Consider the following 26,359-nt stretch of genomic DNA (forward strand, 5'->3'; position numbering starts at 1 on the left):
CAATTAAATTTGTAAGTAGGTATAGGATGTGCGCTTTGGGTCTTGATGTATGGTAGATAGAGAAAATGTGTATGTGAAAGCTCTTTAATGAAACGGCTACTGATGACAATTTGTTATGATAGCAATGGGAAACACTTGATATAAGAAACACAATAATAATGGAAACAAACGGCCTTGGCCGAATCAAATATTGAGAGAGAGATTGGATATGTGAATTCTTCTATTATAAGTGTTCTTGGAAAGTAAAAGGAACCAACCCTTACAAAGGAGGGGGAGGTGCCCTATTTATAGTGTAACCCCTGTGGTTTCATACAATATGAACTAATAAAATAATAACAATAAGGACAACTCTGCACGGATTTGGTGGGATTAGACTAACGGCGCCGTCTGACACACGCATGGTGGGTAGTTGACCATGACAGGACGCTACTGACGCGGGGCCTGCGTGCAACGGCCATACGGACCAACGGCTACCCGGACCGATAGCTGCACGGACCAACGGTCGTGAATTCTCGGGTGACCGGTCTTGGTCGTTCCAACGACGTCGAAGGCAGATCGGTCGGTGCCCTCGCATAGCCCCGACCTAAGCATTACCCCGGTCAAGGGCGAACAGTATCCGGCACAGTCTCCTTTCTTCCTCCGGTTTCTCGTTCCACCGGTTTACCTCATATCCGGTTTTTACCTTATACAGTTAGCACTAACAGAAGTTTACCTCCATCTTGGTCTCCTCTACTATGTTGCTTGATGTATATGTATCAAATTCAAGTTGTGGTTTCTGTGACCTACAAGCTAATGTTTGTTTTGGCTCAATTCAACATTGTTGTCTTTGGCAAGTTATTCTTCTCCCTGGTCAATCAGTAAGGATTCACGTCGCGATGACGCCATCGTTGTTGTCTTGCTACTTGATACAACACATTTCAGTTTAATGACTTTGTATAGTTTTTTTAATAGCTTTTACATTAAATATTCATAAGAAACAATAGAAGCTTTATTTGATGGTGTACTACAAATAGGTTTGTGGACGTCTGTGTCGTTAAATTTTAATGGTGGTGTATTTTTAGGTGACACTTTAAAACTAAAATAACCAAAAATTAACCGAACCGTACCGATACCGAAGAAAAACCGAGATGATGGGACGGTCTCGAAAAGTCTAAATTTGGTTACAAAATAAAATAACCGACCGAACCATCCCATTGACACCCCTGCTTTGGGGTCATTTGGTTGGAAAACTAAGTAGGTGTTTGGCCATAGAAACCAAATTTTTTTTCACTTTTTTGGGAATTTTAGAGTTGGAGTTGTCTTTGGTCATAGTTTTTGAAATTGTATCTTTTGTTGAAATGCAGTTGTTTTGGTTGTGAAAAAAAGTGATTTTTTTAAAAAAATAAAGTTTTTCTTGTTTTTGGAATTCCGGAATATTTGGAATTTTCATGGCCAAATGCTGATTCGGGAAAAAAGTAAAAAAAAAAATCCGGAATAAAGTGAATACTTCTTATGGCCAAACGGGCTCTAAGTTATGCCAGAATTAATTATTCCGGATTGTTATCCCATCCTTTTATAGGACTAGTTATTCAGGGATTAGCTAAATCGTGATTTTATTCGAATCATAAATTTATCTCAAATTTAAACTCAGGATTAATTGTTCTGCATCCCTCGTACCAAACGAGTCCTTAGCCTTTAGCACAATCTTTAAAAAATACTAGTTCCTAAGAGAAAATGTGTAGTTTGACTAAGCTATACTTTATTAAATACCACCACCTAGTTAATATAATTTTTTAATTACATAAAAATTCACCTAGATAAATAGGGATAAATTTAGAAGAAATAATTAATTTCTTATTTATTATGTGAGTGGACACTTATTTTGGACTAAAATAAAAAGGCGAAGTGGACATTGGTTTTGAACCGAAGGGAGTATGCTTACACAATAAATGATGATGAAGATATTTATTAACTATAATTAAATAATAAAGGTTTGTAAAAAATATTTTGTATGTCATTATTTGTTTAGTGTAAACACAAAATGTAGTCTATTTAGCGCGTAAACTAAACAAGATTCATTCCTTCAAATTTTAAACAATTTTAAAACCACAGCAAAATAATTCTGATTTACCGATAGGTTTACATATTTAATGGATAAATGTCTAAACTGCTCCTATATACTTAAAAAATAAAAAAAAAACAAGAAAAACTGCTCCTATACTATTCAATTTATTTTACAGTTACTTTATGTTCACCTATTGCCTATTGGTGCTTTAATGGGTCATTTGCACGACTGTCCCCCAAAGGCACTGGTCTTTAATTTTTGTCCCTCAAATTGATGGTCTTTAATTTTTGTCCTTCGCCTATATCATGAGGTTTGAGGTTCGAACTCCGACTCAGTTAAAAAAAAATTGCAAGGCAGAGTTTCATAGCAAAATTAGGCCTCAAGGCAGAGTTTTGCAAAAAATCAACCGAACAAAAAAAAATAAAAAATGGCCTTAATGCAAACCTCTACCTTTGCCTTCACGTATAAGGCAAGGCAGAGTTTTGTCATTCATGAAGGCAAAACTCTCCTTGAGGCAGAGTTTACCTCAAACTCTTCCTGATCAGGCAGAGTTTCAAATTGTGCTTTAAGACAGAGTTTGCCTCAAACTCAGCTTTAAGGCAGAGCTTGCCTCAAACTTGCTTGAAGTAGCAAAACTTTGCTTGATCAAGTAAAGTTTGAGACAAACCTCTGCCTTGCGATTTTTTTTTCAATTTTTGACTAAGCGGGGGTTTGAACCCGGAACCTCGAGGTATTAGGCGAAGGGCAAAGATTAAAGACCACCAATTTGGGGGGCAAAAATTAAAGACCACCTCTGAAGGGCATTCCGCACGAAAAAATGAAATTAGGGCCGCTCATCATCGAACTGTAACTAATACTCCAATCGCAAAATTGATTTATTGACTTCTTGGTGTTTGAGTTATCAGATTAACAGTTGGTGAACGAATTAAAATTTTATAGTTAACGGTTTATCGGTGGGTGGGAGGGAGTAGGGTGCAATTACTCAATTTCCTTATCGAGTAAAGTTAACAGATTAAGAATTATCATTTTTATATTTTTACCCCTAGATAAATACAAGTGGAGAACAAACAATAAAAAGGAGGATTTAGCTCCTAGGTCAAGCTTCTTTTATATATATATATATATATATATATATTCCAGAAGGAAGTTAAGAAGCAGCACTTGTTTGCAACTTTATCATACAGGAGGTCTCCTGTAGTTTCAAATGAAACTTGTAATTTCATGAGAAGATGCCTAGAAGATTAAAAGGAATAAGAAGGTGATCCTAATCTACTTCTTCTCTCTGACTTCTCTCTACTGATTCTCTCTCTAACTTTCAATGAGTTCACAAGACCCCACCCATGTCCTTCCACCGGACCCATCCAACGAAATTAAGACAGCTAAATGAGACTATTAACTCCATCCCTGCAACTGCAACAGCTACTTTGAACTCCCCTCTACCAGAACCAACCACCGCAACGACTGGTAACCACCACCAAAAATCACCAAGGAGACAAAGCTGGAGCCGAAAACACCATCACCAACCTTCCGCCACTGAAACTCAATACCCAGAACACCTCTATTGCTTCTCTACCCAAAATCCCTTCCAACTTTGACAAACCTAAGCCACGCAATGAATCCCGGAGAAATTATCACCGAGCAACTTCAACATAACCCAAAATCTTCTGATTATCAAACTACCCATACCCAATTTCAACATCACCCCACCCCAATGAAAGGCAACAAGAAAAACAAAATTCAGGCAACTACATAAGCCAGGATTCTCAAAACAACAAGAAAATGAAAAAAATGAACAAGTGGTTTCGAAGCCTTCTTTGCTACTACAGTACAGGCAAAACTCCGCAAATTAGGCAGTAGTGAACCCACAATGGAGATCAAACATGGCACCCACCTAGGTAAACCAATTGTTTTCTTCAATGCAGAAGATTATTTTATAAACCTTGCCAAGGATTGTAGATTTACAATTATTGGTAAATTTTATAGGGGTAAACCAACTATGGATGAAATTAGAAATTTCTTTACTAGACATTTTCAGCTCACTAGAAAAATCAATATAGCCTATTTTGATCTGAAACATGTTTATATTGATTTGTATAATGAAGTTGACTACAATCACATTTTCTTCAAAGAGTATATTGATATTGGAGAATCCCCTGTGGAAGTCATGAAATGGTCTGTTGATTTCAAACCTGAAGAGGAGACTTCGATTGTCCCAGTTTGGATTTTTATCATCAACTTCCATGGCATTTATTCAAATAGCAAATCATTGCTAAGATGGTTAGGGAAGTTGGGAGTGTTATTGCTCCCGATCAGGCCACCTATTCAAAATCAAGGGGAAATGTTGCCAAGATAAAAGTTGAGGTTGACCTTCTAAAACCAAGACCAGATCAAATTTGGTTGGGTGGCACAGATGATGGTAGGTAGATTGGCATTGAATATGAAAAGGTTCTTAGCTACTGCTTGTATTGTAAGATGCAAGGACACCTTGACATCCAATGTAGAAACAAAGCAAGAGATGAGACGATCAAATTACAGAAGGCTGAACAAAAAGAATCTCAGAACAGGAAAGCTGTGGAAAACAAACATGAGGATGGATTTCAAACTATTAATAGGAGGAAAGGCTCAAGAAACAACATGGTTCAACCTATGAAACAAACAAGGGAGGAACAACAGACCTCACTTCAAGATGTCCAGGAAAAGGAACACACAAGAGTGAGAAATCAAATACAAAACAAGGATATTCATCAGGGTATAAAAAAATTCAAACCGATGATCAAAATGCTCATAACAACATTGACAATAGGAATAAAGGCATATCCATCCTCTGAATTTGACAATATTATCAACAACAACCAGCTTTCTCCAAGAGGATTCTAATATTGGTCATGATGGGGAAACAAGTGATGCTCAAAGCTGAAAGTTTGGTTGCAACTTTATGTGCCCAAACTTTGGTAAATGTCAATGTTGCCTCTGAATTTGACAATATTATCAACACCAACCAGCTTTCTCCAAGAGGATCCTAATATTGGTCATGATTGGGAAACAAGTGATGCTCAAGCTGAAAGTTTGGTGGCAACTTCTGTGCCCAAACTTTGGTAAATGTCAATGTTGCCTCTGAATTTGACAATATTATCAACAACCAGCTTTCTCCAAGAGGAAGAGAAAGAGGTAGAGGCAACCACAAAGGAGGAAGACAACAAACAAGAGGAAGGGGTGGAAGACACTCTCGACAAATGCTTGTGAATTTTACATAGAAAACTCAACTTCCCAAGTAATCAATGATTAAGTATCTTTTTTGGAATATTAGAAGCATCTGATGGTGCTTTAGAGAGACTACACCAATTGATCAATTCACAAAGTCTTCCCTTTGTTTCTTTATGTGAACCTTTATATAAAGCCGACAAACTAGAAAATTACAAAAGGATTCTTGGTTTCAGCAATGCCTATTCCAACAGCAACAACAAAATCTGGTTATTTTGGGACAATACTATTGATTGCAATATTGTGAATGAAAGTGAGCAGCAAATTACCTGTTATGTCATCTGGAATGGAATCAATGTATTAATCACCTCTGTTTATGCTAAATGTGAAGCTAATCAAAGAGAGGATCTATGAGATAGTCTAAAATCTATCTCTGATAATAATTCTCTACCTTGGTATGTTGTTGGGGACTTTAATTGCATTATTGACCACACTGAAAAGATGGGAGGTGACCCCCATAGTATGACCAAGAGCATTCCTTTCTTACAATGTATAATGGAATGTGAACTTGTGGACCCTGATTTCTCAAGTTCACCTTTCACCTGGTGTAATGGTTGGTGCCCTGAAAGAAGGATTTGGAAAAGAGTTGATAGAGTCCTAGTGAACCATGCCTAGCTGAGTCTTTTTTATTCAACTAGCGTAAATCACCTGATTAGGACTAGTTCTGACCACTCCCATCTCCTTATCATTGCTAATAATTCCCAAAGGGTTCATATCAAGTATTTCAGGTTCTTAGATTTCTGGACTGAAGAAGAATGGTTTCCAGAAGTTGTGGAGGATGCTTGGAACATTGATGTCCAGGGTTCTAACATGTGGAAGTTCCACTTAAAATTAAAAAATACTTGCCAAAGATTATCTGATTGGTTTAGAAATACTGTGGCAACATTTTTGATACTATAAAAGAGTTGGAGAACAAGGTTGTTGATCTTGAAAATGTTATGATAGTTAATACTTCTGAAATCAACAGGGCATCTCTGAATCATGCCAATGCCATACTTATCAAGGCCTATAAAAAAGAAGAATCCTTTTGGAAGCAAGAATCTGGTATAAAATGGTTTATTGAAGGTGAAGTGAACTCCAAATTTTTCCACTCAGTGGTTAATGGAAGAAAGAAGAGACTGCCTTGAACAAAATGAAGAATTATGATGGAGATTGGATTGAAGGTGATGACCTTATCGCTACTGAAGCTGTATCCTTTTTTCAAAAATAATTTACTAAGGAAAATGATGATATTGATTTTTTCCATTATGAATTGTCTTCCTAAACTTATTACTGACTGTGATAATAAAATGTTATCTGATCCTTCTTCTTTATAAGAAGTAAAGGCCATTGTTCTTTCTATGAGTTCACCAGGCCCTGATGGAGTTTCTGGGAAATTTTATCAAGCATGCTGGCAAACTATTAAAAATGATCTATTACTAATGATTCTTGATTTTTTTATAGGTACCCCAATTGCAAGGGCATTCACACATACATGTCTTGCTATGATCCCCCAAAGTTGCTAATCCAAAAACTTTCACTGAATTGAGACCAATCAGTCTTAGTAATTTCTCTTGCAAGATCCTCTCAAAACTAGTGAATCAAAAATTGAGTCCACTGATGCACAAGTTGATTACCCCTAACCAAACAAGTTTCTTAAAAGGTAGATCAATTACAGAAAATATTATGCCAACTCAAGACATGGTCCATAACATCAACAAACCCACTGAACATGAGAATATTGTGCTTAAACTAGACATGGCTAAGGCTTATGACAGGGTCTCATGGGAATTCCTTGATAAAGTCCGTAGACAACTTGGATTCTCAGAATTTTGGATTGTTATGGTTTAGAGATTAATGAACAATGTGTGGTATTCTGTTAATATTAATGGGGTTAGACATGGTTTTTTCAAGTCCAACAGAGGTATCAAGCAAGGAGATCCACTATCCCTATCTGTATTTATCATTGGGACAGAACTTCTATCCAGACTTACGAATAGTTTGATGAATACTAATTTTGTTCCCTATTTCACTGAGAGGAATGGGCCAAAAATCAATCATTTGTGCTATACAGATGATACAATTCTATTTTCTTTTTGTGATCCAACTTCTTTGGAGTTGCTTATGTCCAAACTTAATCAATATGAACAAGTCTCTGGACAACTTGTGAATAAGTACAAGTCTGGCTTCTATGTGCCTTTCAAGGATGATGATCCCAGAATTAATGAGATCAAGAGAATCACTGGTTTTTCACACTGCCCCTTTACTATGACTTATTTGGGATGCCCTATTTATTTTGGTAGAAAAAGAGTAATCTCTAATAGACTTCAAGGTTGGCAATGCAAATTCCTTTCTTATGGAGGCAAAGCAGTCCTTATAAAATCTGTCCTCTATGTTATGCCACTTCACCTCTTGGCTGTGATTCAACCTACTAAAACTACCCTAGATCAAATAGACAAGATTGTGGCCAATTTCTTTTGGGCTAGATCAAAACAGGAACAAGAGGCATTAGAATTCTTGGACTGACCTCTGTTTTCCTGTCAATAAACAAGGAGTTGGGTTCAGATCTCTGAAAGACATTTGTAATGCTTTCTCTACAAAGCTTTAGTGGAATTTCAGGTCTTAAAATACTTTTCTTAAGGATTTTCTTCTGGTGAAGTACTGCAAAAGATCACATCCAGTTGCCCAAAAATGGGGTAATGGCCAATCAAATGTATGGAGAAGACTGATGGACATAAAGAGTAAAGTTGAACCACATATTTTTTGGAAGATTGGAAAAGGTGATGTATCCTTTTGGTGGGATAACTGGTCAAGATTGGGAGCAATTGCTTCTATATTTCAGTTGGGAAGAGCTTCAAAGATCACAAAAGTTAATGAATTCATGAATGGTGGTTTGTGGAATCTTGATAAGCTTCTGCAAGTTCTTCCACTAGATATGGTTCACACTATAAAAAAAGAGTTGGATATTGATGTAAATAAGGCAGATCACCCCTACTGGCTTCTTGAAGACAAAGGGAATTTCACTTGCAAATCAGCCTGACAATTGGTGAGACAGAAACAGTGCATTAGTCTTTCTAGTAAGAAGATTTGGCACAAAAGGATTCCCTTTAGAATTTCCTTTTTCATATTTAGACTTCTCAAAAGCAAAATCCCAACAGATGATATTCTTAAATCTGTAGGAGTGGTTATACCCTCTAGATGCTCATGTTGTACTATGTATAAGGAGGAAACTATTGATCATCTTTTCAATAAGAGCTTGATTTCTAAAAAGGTATGGACTTATTTTTGTAAGTACAGTAATATCCCTTATACCAGTCAAAACATAAGACTTAAACTTATGTATTGGTGGATTGCTAAAACTAGTAATAGTGTTTATTCTACCATGATTCAATGTCTTCTTATTATCATATGTTGGGAAATATGGAAGAACAGATGTTCTGCCAGGTTTGAGAACTTCAAAATATGCAGTTGGCATACTATCCAACAAGTGATTAAACTTATGAATCTTGTCATAAATGTCCAATTCCCAAACATTTTGCTTCCACATCTATGGGTGGACAAATGTAGAACTATTGAGGGCCTAAAACCTCTTATTCACTCTAGGGCTATCAGATGGAATAAACTTGATCTTGGATAGTTTAAGCTAAATGTGGATGGTTGTAGTAAAGGCAATCCTAGAGAAGCTGGTGGAAGAGGTATTATTAGAAGTCATAGGGGTCATATGGTTAAGGCTTTCTCAAACTATTATGGCCTCTGTACCAACAATTTTGCTGAAGCTAAGCCAGTTTTGCAGGGTTGCAACATATGATATAGCTTGGGATTTCAGAATTTTATTGAATCTGATTCCATACTTATTGTGAATATGCTCAACAAGTCTTGTCAACCTCACTGGCAAATTAGGCATATTCAGGATCAAATATGGGAGATCTCAAATTCCAGAAATGTTATTTTTGTACATATTTTTAGAGAGGGCAATGGCATTGCTGATCACTTGGCCAATCTAGGAGTACATAACAAATTTCTTACTATCTTCAATGAAGTTGTTTCCCTTCCGAATCGGGTTAGACCTTCTTTGAAATTTGATCAAGATGGTATGTCTAACTTCAGGTTTAGACCAAAGAAGAACCATTTTTGCATCAATGATGGTATCACATGATTATTTCGGTTTATTGCCTGTAGCTGCATATCTGTATGTAGTAGTAGTTTTCATTCCAAAAAATTCAGCTTTGTATAGGGTGGAGTCCCTCAATCATTTGTACATGTACTCTAGGCTGATAGCTATTAGATTGGATTCCTTCAATCTACATCATCTAAGTGAGGCTAAAGTTTATGTCCTCCTCCGTGTAATTATCCTTTTTGGAATGAATAGGTTGGAATCTTGCCTAACTCCTCTATCAATATGCTGGAACTTTGATAAAAAATAAAAATAAAATAAAAAGGTCAAGCTTTTTCCAATTAGTGCACCCAAATTAATGAGATCTCTACAAGGATAATAAGACAAATCTAAAAGAATGAACCACATATGTAGCTGGTTTTGTCCTGCACCAAGTGTTAATGAAATTGTTGAAGTAGAACCTTCAATAATTTTGAACAAATAGATATGTTGGCAAGGGACTACAGTATATGATATTTACAAGATAATTCTTTATCTATTTAATTTCTATTGTCTCTTACTACATTTAGTCGATATACCGTCCAATAATTTTAACCTAATATTGAACCAACCAATATCTTATCGACTGGTTAGCAGATTAGTACATTTAAATCGATAATCGATAATCGTTAAGCGTAATTATCCACCCCATAAGCAGCCCTACCTTAAATACCTCATCGTTATTTATTAGCTGATTAACGATTGAATGGTTAATTTGGTGGGGCTTTAAAAAGTACAAATGTCGCTTTTTATTGGGCCATGTGGAACAAAAAGAAAGAACCCACCCATCTAATCTATCCAACATGTGCTATAAGCACCGATAAATTTCTTCCGCTCTCTCGTGCTACCATTGGCTGTATTTAAACGAATATCGTCATTAAACTGCACCATCGCCACCAAAAACTCCAACAACATTCGGCCAACACAGAAATGTTGCTTTAAACCATAAAGAAGCTCCAATAATTTGGGAGCCACCTCCACCAAGGCACAATCAACTATAAAATCAATTCATCCAACCATCTTATTTAATATTTCAGAGATTTAAAAGGTATATTGGTGTATTCATAAAATAATTAAGATGTACTAAATGAAGATCATGTCATCTAGAGAGTATTTTTTTTTTTTTTACAAAACTGAATAAGTTAAAATACTATTAGAACAAATATTTTTCAGAAGTAGAAAGGGAATTTAATCTAAACAAAAGTGGTAGAAGATTTAAAATCCTCAAATCTATAGAACAAAAATGGTGAAAATTTTCCAAATAGCTCTAGGTTTTAATGTAAACTTAACCTTAATGCAATTTAGGATCTTGAACACAATAATCTTATAGAGATACAATACGGAAAACATACCTGATGCGGAAAACATTATCGCACAGAGGGGCAAAAGCGTCAGTTGAAATCAGTTTCTACCTCCTTATCCTAGCCTTATGTTACCACTGCCGCCGGCGACAGAAAAGGTGTGAAGAATATGTGGTAACCCTAATGTGTGGAGTGGACCAATTTATAGGTATTGAGACTAAATTTGGTACGTCTATCAAATAGCCGATCTAACGGGCAAGATTTATTCTTCATTAAATATTAGTTATGAGCTTTAAATTAATTGGGCCACACATAAATTAATAAAAGTTCAAAATTCTCCCACTTGGGCCAATGACCACATAACACCAATATTTAATGTCATATTCATTAGTTGTCCATAAAATAAATCTCGTCTATTACATATTATGACAAACCACTAATACTAGTTATGATGGTTATACATAATTTAACGCTACATATTCTTTTACATATACTATAACATTAGCAACTTATCATACCAAATTCATAAGCTCTAAAACATATAAAATTATGGTCCACAATAATGTCTTATTGAGACTTATCCCGTAATATCTCAAAACAATAATGTGCACACTCCTTATGAGAAATTCATTAATGTATATCATAAACACATAATTGAGCTTAGAGTGTCAAAACATCATAAATATGTCAATCATAAGTACAACCTAGACTCATTATATGTACATATTCTTTAAATGCCTTTAGTCGCAAACTTTCATCAGTGGATCTACAATGATGAGATCACTTTAGTTGACACTCTTTATTTCTAAATCTTTTCTTTATTGACAAAGTGCTTTTAGTACCTTTAGAGTATTTGTCATTCTTAGAGAAGAAAAATACGGCAAAATAATTATCATAAGTTTCAGCGGCTTGGTAATGGCGTCAACAACCCCAAGTCCTAAAATAAAATTTTGCAATCATAAGCATGAATATTGACTTCAAAAGATAATGTCACAAGTTTCACATTCATAATTGATAATATAATGACAATTTACTTAACATTATTCCACATCACTGTTACTTCACATAATGATGTTAGCATCCCATAACAATCATAATCTTCCTCTATTATCATATTGATAATATGTTGTCATTGCAAGCTTCCCACAATTTTTTCACCACAACAATGCTACTTTATTCTCCTTGACGGGCACCCTGAACTTTTTTTACTTGTAGACTTCATTCATTCCTCTTATATTCCAAGTAATAACATTAATATTGAAACAAAAGGTCACAACAATTCCTTGTCCACCCCCCTATAACTACATTGTCACATTGCATAACTATCTATCCCCTTCTCAGCATGATCTTTTAATGGGCTAAATATATTTGTGGCGGTAATTATGGTGCTTGTAGGAATTGTCCCACTGACTAGCCTTTACAATTAACTTCATTTTGACTTTCCTCCAACCATTTTTCTTAATATGATCGGCACAGTTAGATCATTTGTAGGTTTGTCATGTGGTTGCTCTGTCTACTTTTTCTGCGCTGCTTCCTTACCCTGGTTTAGAAATTCATGCTCATGTGACAATATATGTTTATGTGCTTGATCCACCTTCCAAGTCTGTTTAGGTCGTTTTGTCTTCTCTTTTGATTTTTCCACAGTCATACTCTGATTTTGTAAGTTCCTTTTGCTTAGTTTTAGCAGCTTTGTGTCTTTTCTTCAATTTTAGAAGATTTTGAGTTTCCTTTTATTTCCTCTATTTTTTTTGGATTAAAGTAGTGTTTTATATTATTTTTATGAGTTTCTGGCAGGCAATTTTGGTGGTTTTATGGTGGTGATTAGGAGAAAGATGCGTGACAATAAGGAAAATGGAATTTTGAAGCGGTTCATATTTGTTATATCTCCATGTATCTCATATATATGTGTATCTTTCATGTATATCTGTGTATCTCTTGTATATCCATGTAGATTTGGGTGTGATATACAATGTAGTAGTGACGTTTTCAAGGTTGATTTTAACTCTGAATTTTGACACCGAACCAGTCTAAATCACCTCCAATCATCCTCAAGTTGCTTATTTCACCCATTTATAAAACAACAAACAAAATTTAGATGTGACACCTTGTAGTTTTATACGTTGAGATTCGTTGTATGTTAGTTGCTCTAGTCTTGGACACCTGGTCTGTCTCGGAGGTTATACGAGGTTGGACATGCCTATCTTATGTTTATAAGGGTTTAAGTTCATGTTTGGTAAGTTATGGGAGGATACTTGAAGAGACTACGTTTCAGCCGTTTCGTTCTAAAATTATTCTATACGGACTGTATTTTTGGGATATGGATCGTATCTTGAAATACTGGCCGTATTTAAGGATTTAAACATTTAACAGAGAAGGCAAATTTTGGGTTGAAAAATACGGACAAAATTATACGGCCAGTATATTGGCCGTATAATTTTATACGGCTATTATATACGGACCGTATCTCTATGGCGGTGGATTTTGCTGATTTTATATATTATGACCTCCCTTCATTCTTAAGTCATTTTAACCCAAACCCAAGTTCATAAAAGCTCTATAAACCTCTCCAATCATATTCAATCACGTAAAAATCAAAGATCAAAGTGAGAATTAAGTGCCTAGGGTTTTCAAAGTCTTGATGAAGAAGTAAATTAGTCCTCCCAAAAAGTAATGAGCGATATAACTATCATTTTTTATAATAGACTTAAAAATTCACTTGCGGAATAATTTTAACAATATCTTTTAAACGAAAATACTACAAATCAACAAATTCACAAACCGAGCAACCTGCAATAATCAACAAAGCTAAAGTTAATAAAATATAAAAAATCATAGAAAAAGTGGAAGAACGAAACACCAGAAACCGATACTCTAAGCACATGTAATATTCCAATTTTCAATAATTAAATTAGGAAAAGCCTCAAACAAAGATCAACAATATAACATTCCCAACTTAAATTAATGGGGAAACAAAAAAAAATAAAAAAAAGAATAATAACAGGTGACTTCTAATTTTAAGCATTTCGGGAAAAGGTTTCAAGTAGATTGCAAAACACAAAATCTACCTAAAAAGAAAATGGGAAGAAGAAAGGAAAAGGTAGATTAAGAAGATTGTTTGTGGCAGAAAACGGAGGAATAGAACTATAGAAGGAATAGAGGAGACTTCATGAAAAGAATTAATTTCTTCAGTTTCAAAACGACTCTACCACTCTTCATTATCATTTATTAGTGCAATTCTTTACTGCCTCACATCCTCATTCTCCACTTAGTAGGTGACGGTGCCCATACTATGACTCTTCATTATTCTCAATTATTTACTATAATTATTTATTGCCTTTACATAGGCTTTTAAATATAATCAATGAGAAGAATGATAATATATATATATATATATATATATATATATATATATATATATATATATATATATAGAGTAGAATGAGGGAAAGGCTCATTGCTTTTACTCATAATAAATTTAATACAAAGTAATCACAATAACTATAGGGAAAGTGATGGAAAAAATAATGACATTAAATGGCGAGTGTCTTTAGTATGAGTGAGTGGTGAAACCTTTAATATTTTATTTTATTTAATAAAATAGAGAAATGAAGAGGAAAATGTCAAAAAATTGAGAAAAAAGATAAATGTCAATGAAGGTCATAGAGAGATGCCATATAGGATTGTCTATGCCTAGTTTTATATTATATATAGATTGTATATTATTTGCTGGTGCGGTCTAGTAGATGAAAGATATTGCACTTTAACTTCTCAATTGTTGGTTTTGTTTAGTTATATATATACACTATCAAGTGCCAAACAGGGAAAATGGATGGACTAATTGTGATCATCTTCATGATATTCAAAATTGTCTGTCTATAATCTGTAGTTACGTTAATGTGAAAGTTCTTCATTAAGCCCATATTATTCCCTTATCTTAGAATTTGATATGTTTATGGTACCTGTTTTTTGTTTCCGTTTGATTTTGTGTACTCTTTGGGAGGTAGTAAGACTCCGGAAAAAAAAAAAAAAAAAAAAAAGAGTTCTAACATAAAGTTTCAATTGGCACAAAATGGTTTATTAAATTTTAAACTTTACAAATTATTTTTCAGATTTTTGTGGTGACAAAATATATTGGAAGACCAAAGCATATTGATTTTTGATGAAACTATTTTTGCATTTAGAAGATAATCTTTGCTTATCTTGCTTGGTTATTTGGGTGAAGGAATTGTTCAATTATAATTGAGTTCTTTTTCTTTAAGTATAGGACATTTATGTGGAAGTTAAGTTTTGTGTTGATTTTATATTTAGAAAATTTTACTTGGTATTAGAATATGAAAATGAATTGGTACTTATGAAAGAGTTTTATCATGAGGTAGTGCTTGACAAAATTGTTTCATGTGTCAAATGATATGATATTGAGATTCTGGAAAGCTGATTATTGAACCTTCAACGAAATAATAGTTGTTTTGGGTGTGGCCAAATAAGTCATCATGTTCATCAATATAGAAGAATATTCGGAGAAATGATAATCTCGTTAAGTAAAAATAAGTTTGACTAAGCGGATGATGTAATTGTTGTGGTCAATTCTCAAGCGAATCTTGTGGCTAATGTGAGACATTCTATGTTAGATGACTTTAGTGCTACTAAGCTTCTTTGTGCTAACAAAATAATTTTGTGTCACCCAAATTGAAGAAAAAGAATGATTTATTTATGTTGGCGGTTTAAGAATTGCTCAAGTTCTTAAAAAGAAAAGTTCTTCTTAAACTAGTATTCGGAAAAAAAAAAAAAAAAAGGAGTAAAGGATATTTGATTATGATGAGGTTGTGTCAACCAAAATAACATTTTTGTGAACACGAATATTGTATTCATAGTTTATGTGTGTCTACTATATTTTTAATAAATGACGAAAATATTAGTATCAATACTTATTTTTCTCATATTACTTTCATAAAATATTTGTTAATGATGATTTCGTGTGAGTAATTTTACATGATTATTTGGATCAAGTTATATTATTAGATTGTTATATTTTTATATAAATGTCTTATGAGAAATTAGTAATAGGTAATGAAAATATTATTCGCTATCTTAATTTTTGAAAATGTGGGAGTCATGGTGTTTTACTAGAGTTATGTCGAGAGGATTTTTCAAAAAGAGATAATATTTTATTTGATCTTGTTATTCAAAAAGTTTTTGAAAATAAAGTTTTGGAAAGAAGTTGTTGATGATGAGATCAATTCTAATTTTGAAAAATAATTATTTGAGAGGTACCATGAAGGATTTTTCGTTGTATTAGAGAGATATAGTGATTATAATTTTGAAAAATAATTATTTGAGAGGTACCATGAAGGATTTTTCGTTGTATTAGAGAGATATAGTGATTATAATTTTGAAAAATAATTATTTGAGAGGTACCATGAATCAGGGTATTAAATGAATTTTTCGTTGTATTAGAGAGATACAGTGATGATACCTGAATTTTCGATTCAAATGAGATAGTCCACTAGAAACTATGTGTTCACCTTTGGGGGGCGGAGTGGGGGGGTGTAATAATATGAAAATCAGTCAAGTAGACCACAATAAAATATGAGTTTGTGGATTGAAGTTGTCTGGTAATGAGACTAAAATACTTCTTAATAAGTATTGAGGTTGAGATAAAACCAACGTGTCTATATATTGTGGTTGTCAAGAAGCGTTAGCTGTAGCGAATAAATAAGTTTTTCAATGGCAAGAAAACATATCCGTTTGAGACATAAAGTGATAAACAGCGTTATCGTGAGATGAAATTATTTCCACGAACCGTGTGAAGTCTGAGGTGAATTTGGCCGATTCACAAGACTAAAAGAAACATTGAGGGGACTGGGACTTTTGTCAATTGAGAAGATCAACAATGATGGTAACCCAACCTATGTGATTGGAGATCTCATGAATTAGGTTCATATGGGTAATAACAAGTCATTAGTTGATCAAAGTGCACTATTAAATTATGTCCCTTCCTATGGTTTGTGAATATAGTGCAATTACTGTAAGGCAAAGTGAGGGTGAGGTATAAACTCTTAATCCATTACTATATCCTTTATAGGTGGTGTATTGTCCTGCAAAATACACTCGATGGGTGGACCATATCCTTTCTAGAGCACTCATGAATACCAGGACACGCGCATGGCCTCTTAGCACAAAACCGCGATAACGATAAAAATTGGGCCAGTATAATGTGATAAAATAAGATGATGGGCTTATAAAAGAATTCTTGATTCATAGAAGTTTTAAACTTCACCAATTGGTCTGTAAGTCTAATCTTGTTTTGTCTAGGTCTAGTTCATGGTCTACGAAAGACTAGATTCGACGCATTGTACTCATATGTAAAAAATCGAGCAAAATTTCTTATTCCATTCTATTCCTTATTATTCTTTTTGAGATATGCGGTGGATTGTTGACATAAAACAATGAATGAGATATCTGAAAAGGAAATGTCCATATTCATCTTTACTATATTATTATTCTTTAATATATTTCTAATGTTTGGCTTCCAAAAGTAACGGACTCTAGCTATTATGATTAGCCTTTAAATCCTCCTTATTGCTATTAACCTAGATTATAGCCGTTGGAGTCATTATTACTATTAGCTATCAGATTGTTTCTTAGCTAATCTTTATTCCTATTCATTCTATTAATATAATTGAATTGCTATCATTAAAGTGTCTTTACTGAGCAATTGAAGCTGGTAACGTTGGTTTGTTACCAACGGTTAGTCTATTGGTTTGTCTCACGACCCAATTTAGGATCGCGGGGCACCTACCTTCCCTCCTCGATAGGTGAACCCTCAATTAAATAACACATCAATCAAGTAAAGACAATTCATTTTAAACCAATGAATATATAATTAACAGCGGAAATCAATATTTAAATAGACTTAAGATCTGAAAAAGGTTATAACAATTAAAGAATTACATGACTCATTCCGAATCCCACGACCTAGTCTAGACTAGTACAAGAGCGACTAATGTAAATTTCAGAATGGAATACAACTCTAAGACTAATCCTCCATCCCGGAATGAAGTGGGAGGAGATCTTCAAGATAAGTACCGTGCATATCCCAACGTATCGCAATCAATCACCTGAAACACTCTACACCCCAAAAGGGGTGTAGCAAGAGCAGTGTCAGTACAATCAACGCGTACTGAGTAAGTATCATAGGCCGACAATGGTTAGGAACACATATCAGTAAAAGAATTCACAAATAAGCAGGATAAGAAACTAGATCAATACCATACACTTATTTACCATACGCTATAACATCAAGACTTTTAAATCATGCAAACCCTCCACCAATCAATTTCACAACAATCTTACGCTAGTCATATACCATTAAACCACCCGTTTCTTAGCACATGAGTCTACTCATCATTAAGGTATTCCTTATCTTACATCCTTTTGTAAACCTAACATATAACTGATTCCACGAATTATCTAAGAGATAAATTAACAAGTATAAAGCAACCATAATCGTGATCGAGTACACGTCATCGCCTAAGTTGAACATCTAAACCCAATTATGCCAAGTTCCAATGGGTCCAATCCGGATCCAGCATCACAAGTAAAAACACCAAATCATCTCAATATAAGTCGTGATGTAATGCAATGCAATAATGCATGAATGCAATGCAAATGTTGTGAACACATGTACTCCACACGGAAGTATCGACGTCTCGGAAGCACAACCCAAGGTGACTCGAGAAGTCTAAGTGCCACTCATCCCAGATCTTTGCCTAACAGACAGACGAGACTCGGATCTTTACCCACGGGAGTTCTCACCGGCACCACCCTGGGGGACTCGCGGAGTCCATGCACTCACTCAATCTATGATTCCGGGATGAACATCGGATATCGGACTCTCACGTCACTCTCATTTAATAACCGAGCCCAGCTCATCGCAGTGCTTCATCAAGTACCAACAGTGTATCAACAGTATATCATGAGAGTGCGTGCAATGCATGTATGAACATCAATAATCAGGTCAATATCACAAGTACCAACAATGGGTACGCCAACAATGTATCAGTGTCACAAGTACCAACATGGGTACGCCAACAATGTATCAGTGTCACAAGTAACAACATGGGTACGCCAACAATATCATAAAAGACTACACAAGTCATATAGAACTCTACCCTCGTATCAACGTCACCCCGTAAAATATTACAATATCACAATCAAGAAGGAACAACAGATTCCAATATCTACTAACAGCACGTGGCATCAAGCCAAACATAATTAGGACAATCAATCACCACATAATACTACTACTTCCCCTTCTATTGCCTATCAATCATTACTATATGATAATTTCACCTTCTACTTACATGACTTCACTACTACCGATCTAGAATTAATTCACAATCATTGGTACACTTTATCCATCCAATATCGATTAGGTCTAATATAATAGCATAGCACAATCTAGGCGCATCTTACAGAAATTTCTCACCCAACCATAGAAAAGTATGAATCAGCCACTCCTTCCAAGTCACATAGAAACCACTGATACTCAAGGAAACCAATTCAAAACATCCTAAGGAATCTACAGGCCGCAAGCCCGAACACACAAATCACACAACAATACCATCCTATGGATCCATCCCAAATCTCCAACTCCTACACATGCATTCTCTGTTCTTTCTAATACATGAATATGGGAAACTAACCGGAGTCTACCAAAAAGGAAATCCATAACGTACCTCAAGGCCGAGCGGGTGCCACGAGCATCCGTTGATTCTTCAATTCGTCCGCCACGTCGTAATCCGCACGAAGGAACTCGATACCATTATGAGGCCCAAAATAGGAATCACCGTTAGAACTCTTATAAAATACTTCGAATTTGATAAGGTAAATTTGGGAACTTAGCCTACCTCTAGATTTCCTCCACAACAACACTAGGTGATTTATCAACCTCCTTTCATGAATAAGGTCAACTATTTTAAGCCATTAGCTAGGTAAAGTTACCATTTTTAAGCTTATCTTTGAGAAATTCATTTTCAAGATGCATAAAAGAGACCCATTTATAATCTAGTAAGGAAATGAGAAACTAAGTTAGTAATCATTCTAGGGTGATGAACAAGAGGGAAAAATTCAATGAAATTCATATTAAGATTAACTAGCCAAACCTCTTTGATCCTAGGAAATTGTGATACCCATTCTTGTGGTTTCTAGATGAAGGACCTTTGATAAGAATCACTAATGTGAAGAATGAATGGAAGAAGTTAGGAGGATTACCTTTTCCAAGAAGATATCATTTTTGGCTCCATCAATGCCCCAAAGGCGGCTGGACTCTTTAGGGTTTGGGAAAATGAGGTCAAATCCCGAAATGGCACTTAAATAGGGAATTTTTACTGCGCGTCACCGTTGCAGCGGTCGACCTGCCGCTACAGCGGCAGCGCTATCCATGCTGCTGCTGCGGCCTGAAGTCACACCCAAATTGCGCTTCAGCGGGGTCATCATTGCTGGAGCGTGACCGCTGTAGCGGTCCACCCAGCGTTGAGGCGGCCTGACTGGGTCCCCGACCCAGATTTCGAATTTTTGATTCCTTCCTGTACAATGGATCCCGCTTAGCTAGATGTCCATCAGAAATATTTAGCGAACAGAAGGGTCTAGGATTTCACGGTTGTGAATATTTTGGATTTTTTATGGTAACGACTAAAAGGGTCGTTACAGTCATCTTCCTCTTATATATATCCACTAGTTGCAGGAGGCCCAAACTCATTATGTAAGAGCAGTAACTTTAATTAAAAAAGTATAACTTTGGTCATATTTTTCTGTTGCATAATTAATTTAATGTAGTGGATAAATATTTACAATTATTAAAAAATTCTTACTCACATAAGTTCTTTTCATTAAACTTGGTGAAGCGATAAGTACTCTTCCATCGCTAATCAGAGGTGTAGGATTCGAGCCTTGGATATGAAGTTGTCTTTGGTAGGGAATGCTTTACTCCCAAAGTAGAGACTTTCTGGTGCGAATTCAGATTAATCGGGCCCCAAACCGGGTATAGGACACCAAATGAGAAACCTAAAGATTTTAAAAATAAAAAAATTAGGAAGCAAGTTTGGTATGAAATTAGCAAATACCTAAGAACACAAGTGATTCGATATTTTATAAACTAACACGATTCTGTTAAAAAATTAACTTGGCGAAGATCATAAATTTGAAAATATTTTGATATTTTATGAATTTGTGAGCATATAATTTATTTAGTTGTACATAGAATTAAACTCTTTTGGTATTTATTACTTCCATTCCCTTTTATTTCATTTTAAGCAGTTTTTATTTGTTTCAAAATAATTAATTTTTTTTAAATTAAGAAGGTGTTAATTTTTCTTTCTAAAGTTACCCTTTTGCTAATAGATGATTTAAACAACTTTCTACAAAGTATTTGCAACTTGAGTAAATTTAAGAAGAGCTAAAGGTTAATATTGTCATAACATTCTTAGCTAATATTCCAAAGTAACTTTCTTATTATGTGTGCAAACAACTTAAAAATTAAATAATACGGAACGGAAAGAGTAATTTTTCACTCAAAATTTCCTGTGGGCAAAGGGTTTATGCTAGTTGAATGTGATGATCTAAACTTAATCTTAGACGAAAATCTTAAACGAACTTCAAGAAAAAAATCAAAATTCATTAATCATTGAAAAGAAACTCAAGAAACAATTTGGTTCTTTGTATATACTCTCTCTGTTCACTTTTACTTGTCACATTTCACTTTTCGAGAATCAATTTGACTAATCTTCGGAGCTAATTTGAATTAGATTAATTAAATATTTTAAAATTAAAATTTAGATGCAGAAAATCCATACTAATAATATTATAAGTTGTAATTCTTCTTATATTAATATGATGGATAATACATCTTAAATTTTAATCAAAGTCCATTAATTTGATTCTCGATAAGTGAAATATGATAAGTAAAAGTGAGTGGAGAGAGTACTTTATGATTAAAAACGTTACTTCTCGGTTAATCAAACAAGAGATTTTAAATCTAATTTAATTTGACTTATAATGGCTTCATTTTCAATTTTATAAGTAATTGCCCGTTAATGATTTTTACTTCTGTGTTTATAATGCATATGTATTTCAAAAGAGATTGGTGAAATTATCCATACAAAATTTCTAGATGACATAACTTATTGTCCGTACAAAATGTACACACAAACAAAGTAAAAGGTACTCCATCTGTCTTAAATTATTTGTCACTTTTTTTTATTTTACACGTTAGTTAAGAAATATTAGTTATGAGGGCTATTTGACCTATTTTACCCTTATTTATGTCTAAGTTATAATGCCTCTATTAAATATTTACCTTATTTATGTGTCATCTCCATTAATGACAAAATGCTGCTAAGGATAAAATGGAGAAAAATAATTAATTATGCCTTGAACTTCTAAACGACAAATAATTTGAGACAACTATTTTAATAACCACGATAAATAATTTGAGACGGAGGAAGTAACATAATAAGGGGGGGAAAGTAGATCTACAAGTTATTCTATACACCAATAAAAAGGGCCCAAGTGATAGTAGTCTTAATAAATTGACCCAAGGGTAAAGAATGGAATATGTAGGGGAAAAACAACTTGAGCAACCACATGTAGCAACTTCATTGCATCAAAGAATCAAAATTACTATATAATCCCTGTGATGACTACAAAAAATCTCCATTTTCCTTATATATAGTAGTAATATATTGGTTTGTCATCTTCCTCTTATATATATATATCCATATATCTTTCCATTGTTGAGATGGACAAATAAACCAAATATAAAAATAAAAAAATAAAAAAAATACTCTCCTTTCTTCTGCTAGATTTTTCTATGAGAATAAATCTTTGTTAGATTCTGACTCCTAATTTTATACTAGAAGAGTTTGTTGAATTCTGAGAGATACACCCATATCGGGTGAAATATCCTTAAGTACAGTGTCTTAATTGACATGCCTCAAGCTATGTGAATTTGTTAAAGTGTTCGTGATCGAGTATTTTCCGTAAAATTTCCAACATTATGACTCGGTGAGTTCCACTTTGGTAGTGCCCTACTGCCCTTCCACTTCACTCGTGGCTTTTACCTAATTTCAAATTTTCAACCCTCCAAAAAAGGAAAAGAAAAATTCCATTTTTTATTTCATTTGTAGGTCAGTATATTTCCATCTCCTGTCTCAAGCAAGGGCCCTTTATCACTTCATAATGAACACATGAAATATATATTTTTGACCATTGAGGAAAGGAAGACAAAATGTGATTAGTTTTGTAGAAAGTAGTTGACTTTCCTTTGTGTTAACTCTTTTTTTTTTCCTCTTCATTTTCCAGATTAGACATCAGTCCTTTCCACTAAAACAAACATGAAGCTTTATTGCTCAAATAGTACAATAAGCATTATATTAGATGGATGAATCCATGACATAAGCTATTGGCAATAATTTCATTATAGGCTAAGGAAGAAGAAAATAATTTTACTTCTCAAAAAAAGATGATGTAAACACAGAAAAATCAGGAAGAAAAGTTGAAAGTGGCAGAGCTTGAGGCCACTGGGCAAACAGGGGCGGAGTCACAATGCAACTTATGGTTTCAATAGAATCCAGTAGCTTTGATATACATACCATGTATTTATATCAAAATTTTATTTAATATTTATAAATAATATATTCAGAAGCCAACAGCTTTTTCTAAAATTCAGAACCTTCTAGTTCTGCCCAGGGGCAGAGCCAAGTAGGCCTAAGAGGATTCCGAACCTCCTTTGCCGGAAATTACATTGTTTATACATGGTTAAAATTATTTTTTATGTATGTATAGTAGATGTTGAATCTCCTTTGACTTCTTCATGTGTTTAATTATTCGTAGTTTGAACCTTTTAGTAAAAATTCTAGCTCTGCCTCCGTAGGCAAATGCCAAGGACAAAAAGGGATCGAATTAAGTAGTCACATGCATACAGCAAAACTACTGTTGCTTCTGTTTAGATGATACTATTTAATAAGGATCTGTACATTTGATTCAAACTAGTGCCAGTTTGACTTGCTGGTTGTGGTCTATAGGTATTGCAACTTATCATTGTACAACCATTGGGTGGGTGCACGATCAACATAACAGCTTTACCATCTCAAAACTGTTGAATTGTGCCATCACCTCATTTAAAAGATTAAACTATTTGACAGGATACATTTTTTTTTACTTAATTAATTCTTCAAAGACACTCCATCATGTGCATGCTTGATTATTTTTATGGGCCAAACACTGGTTCTTATTCTAAAAATAGATAACCGTGAAACTTGAATCTAATACCTTAAGACAATGGATGGAGAGGTTCAGGACTTTATAAACTCCTTTGAAAACCTTTACATAATATTGGGCAAGTGTAGTATTACAAACAGAAACAGCTGAAAATGGCAGAGCTTGAGCCATACAATGCATAGAACAAGGACAGAATGATCAAAACAGTCTACATTAGTAGTATCTCCTGTTGCTTCTACTTTGATGTAACATATAGATATGTGCAGTAGATTCTTTTCAGTGCTGGTTTGACTTGCTGGTTCTGGATTATACGTATTGCAACTCATCTGTACACATACAGTAAATAGGTGGGTGCACCATTATACCACTACCAGTAAATTAAATGGGTCGTGGTAGAATCTCGAACTCGATCCCATAATATTTAAATCCTAGATCCGGCTCTGAGCACTACCTCTTCCCAGTCACAATAAAAGGGGTCACTCTTCCCTTCTTCCCCTTCTCATCTCAAGAATCAATCTCTCTATACAGAAAATTGAATAAGTGCATCACTATGAGGCCTAGGATCAAAGATTTTATTCTACTTCTTTTGTTTCTCATCTTTGTTTCCTCTGGTAAGCTACTTTAGCTATAAAATGACCACCATTTCAACCAGCAAATGACATAATGTTAAAATTGATGTTTTTCATTCTTCTTTTCTCCATCTAGGTACTGTTGAAGGCTTTGTCAGTGGCGTGAACCGCGCTTACAAGCTTCATAAGGTAGTGATAGGTCATAGGGCAGTAAATTTATTTGATTGGCATCATATCCTGCTTAATTAATGAAATGTAACGAGTCTTCATTACTAGAAGTTGTGCAACCCTTTTTTTTTTTTTAAGATATAGTGCAACTTGTTACAAAAGAAGAGCAATATTCTTACAGGAGAATGACACAAAATTCCAATATAGTACAGCAAAAGACTTTTTAACTTCCTCCAGCTTATGATTTTCTTCTTAAAGTTTCATCCGTTTTCTTGTATACTACAACATACCAGGACTACTGACGACTTCCTATATTAATATCCTCTCAAAAATTAATCTTACAAGTGATTTCTTAGAATATCCTTTAACTCTAAATTGCTTAGAATATCCATTACATGTGAAAAGTTCGATGTTGCTGATTAATCTTGGCTGCAAAATGTGTGAAGCATGTTATAATCCGAGGAAATCCAAGAAATTTGCTGCAGCTGGATACTGTATTAGATTATGAAAATTCAGGAGCTAACACCAAGCATGATCCAAGAGGAAAGAAAGGTGGTGGCAGTGGCAATCACCCGTGATTGCTCTGCTTTTCCATTAATGGAACTAGATCGTAAACTACTCTAAACTGTGGAGATTTTGATAAATCAAGTATGGAGAGATAGGAAATAGCATAGCTTCATATGAATCTCTTTATATTGATATACTGTATTGTACTACTATCTTTGCACTTGGCATGATATACAGCAGATGGTAGGTTATTGAGATGCTGCTGCATTCCTATACTTTTTTATGGCTAGTGGCTATCTGATATGTATCTACAAATAATAGAAGTCTTTTGTGGTCAATATTTGAAAGGACTGAGTAGTGAAAACAAGTAAAATGAAGTTTATTTAATGATATCAATTCAGACAACGCAAAACACTTGCTGAAAAATGAACATAGGCAGGAAGCATCAATTATTGTCCTGCTAAATTAAATCATGAACTTCTGGTTTTCAATTAAGAGACAGGGAAATCACTGGTATAACTCTTTTGACGTTTTGTGAGAACTTAAACAATCTAACCATCAGAGTTCTTTCTAGACCAATTGACAAGAAAACAATTGACTACAGAAAAATGCATGAAGGCTGTTAGAATTATGCTTTTGAACTGCAGTAACTTTATTTTTACCATGTAAGTTTTTTAAATAAATCGAACTCCCTCCGGTTCAAAAAGAGTGAGCACTTCGCCTTTTCTTTTTGGTTCAAAAAGAGTGTCCACTTGCCAAATCAATAAAGGATTAACCTTATTTTTTCAGATTTGTCCTTATTAAGTGCTAAGTGATCAAATCCCAATAATTACTTAATTAGGAATTAGTTTAGTCAAATTACCTATTTTTTTCCAGAAGTTAGTATTTTCTTTAGGGTGTGCAAATGACTAAGCAGACACTCTTTTTGAACCAGAGGGAGTAGTTACTAGTTTGTTAGTTAACAAGTCCTATTTTGCAGTAATTAGTTACTTGAAGATACGATTCTGTGGAGTAATTCTAGGCTAGGATTATCATATTTTTTGTCTACTATTTTTTGTTACCGCAAGTAGTATAAATGTAGAAAAATCAAAGCTAAATA

At 34.4% G+C, this 26,359-nt stretch overlaps 1 protein-coding gene across 1 annotated transcript; it reads left to right on the plus strand.

Annotated features, from left to right (window-relative positions):
* The first annotated feature begins 6,437 nt into the window (after nt 1–6,437).
* Nucleotides 6,438–8,324, plus strand: LOC132614994 (uncharacterized). Its single transcript, XM_060329551.1, has 3 exons — nt 6,438–6,494; nt 7,136–7,789; nt 7,926–8,324. The coding sequence occupies exons 1-3, from the start codon at nt 6,438–6,440 to the stop codon at nt 8,322–8,324; spliced, it is 1,110 nt and encodes a 369-aa protein (XP_060185534.1).
* The last annotated feature ends 18,035 nt before the right edge of the window (nt 8,325–26,359 follow it).

This window comes from Lycium barbarum, chromosome 1, assembly GCF_019175385.1.
Source record: "Lycium barbarum isolate Lr01 chromosome 1, ASM1917538v2, whole genome shotgun sequence".
NCBI lineage: Eukaryota > Viridiplantae > Streptophyta > Magnoliopsida > Solanales > Solanaceae > Lycium > Lycium barbarum.

Coding starts and splice junctions, on each gene's coding strand:
- LOC132614994 (XM_060329551.1), top strand. CDS start 6,438: ATGAAGAATTATGATGGAGATTGGATTGAAGGTGATGACCTTATCGCT. Junction 6,495..7,135: donor ACCTTATCGCTACTGAAGCT/GTATCCTTTTTT, acceptor GTTATGGTTTAG/AGATTAATGAACAATGTGTG. Junction 7,790..7,925: donor GATCAAAACAGGAACAAGAG/GCATTAGAATTC, acceptor ACTTTTCTTAAG/GATTTTCTTCTGGTGAAGTA.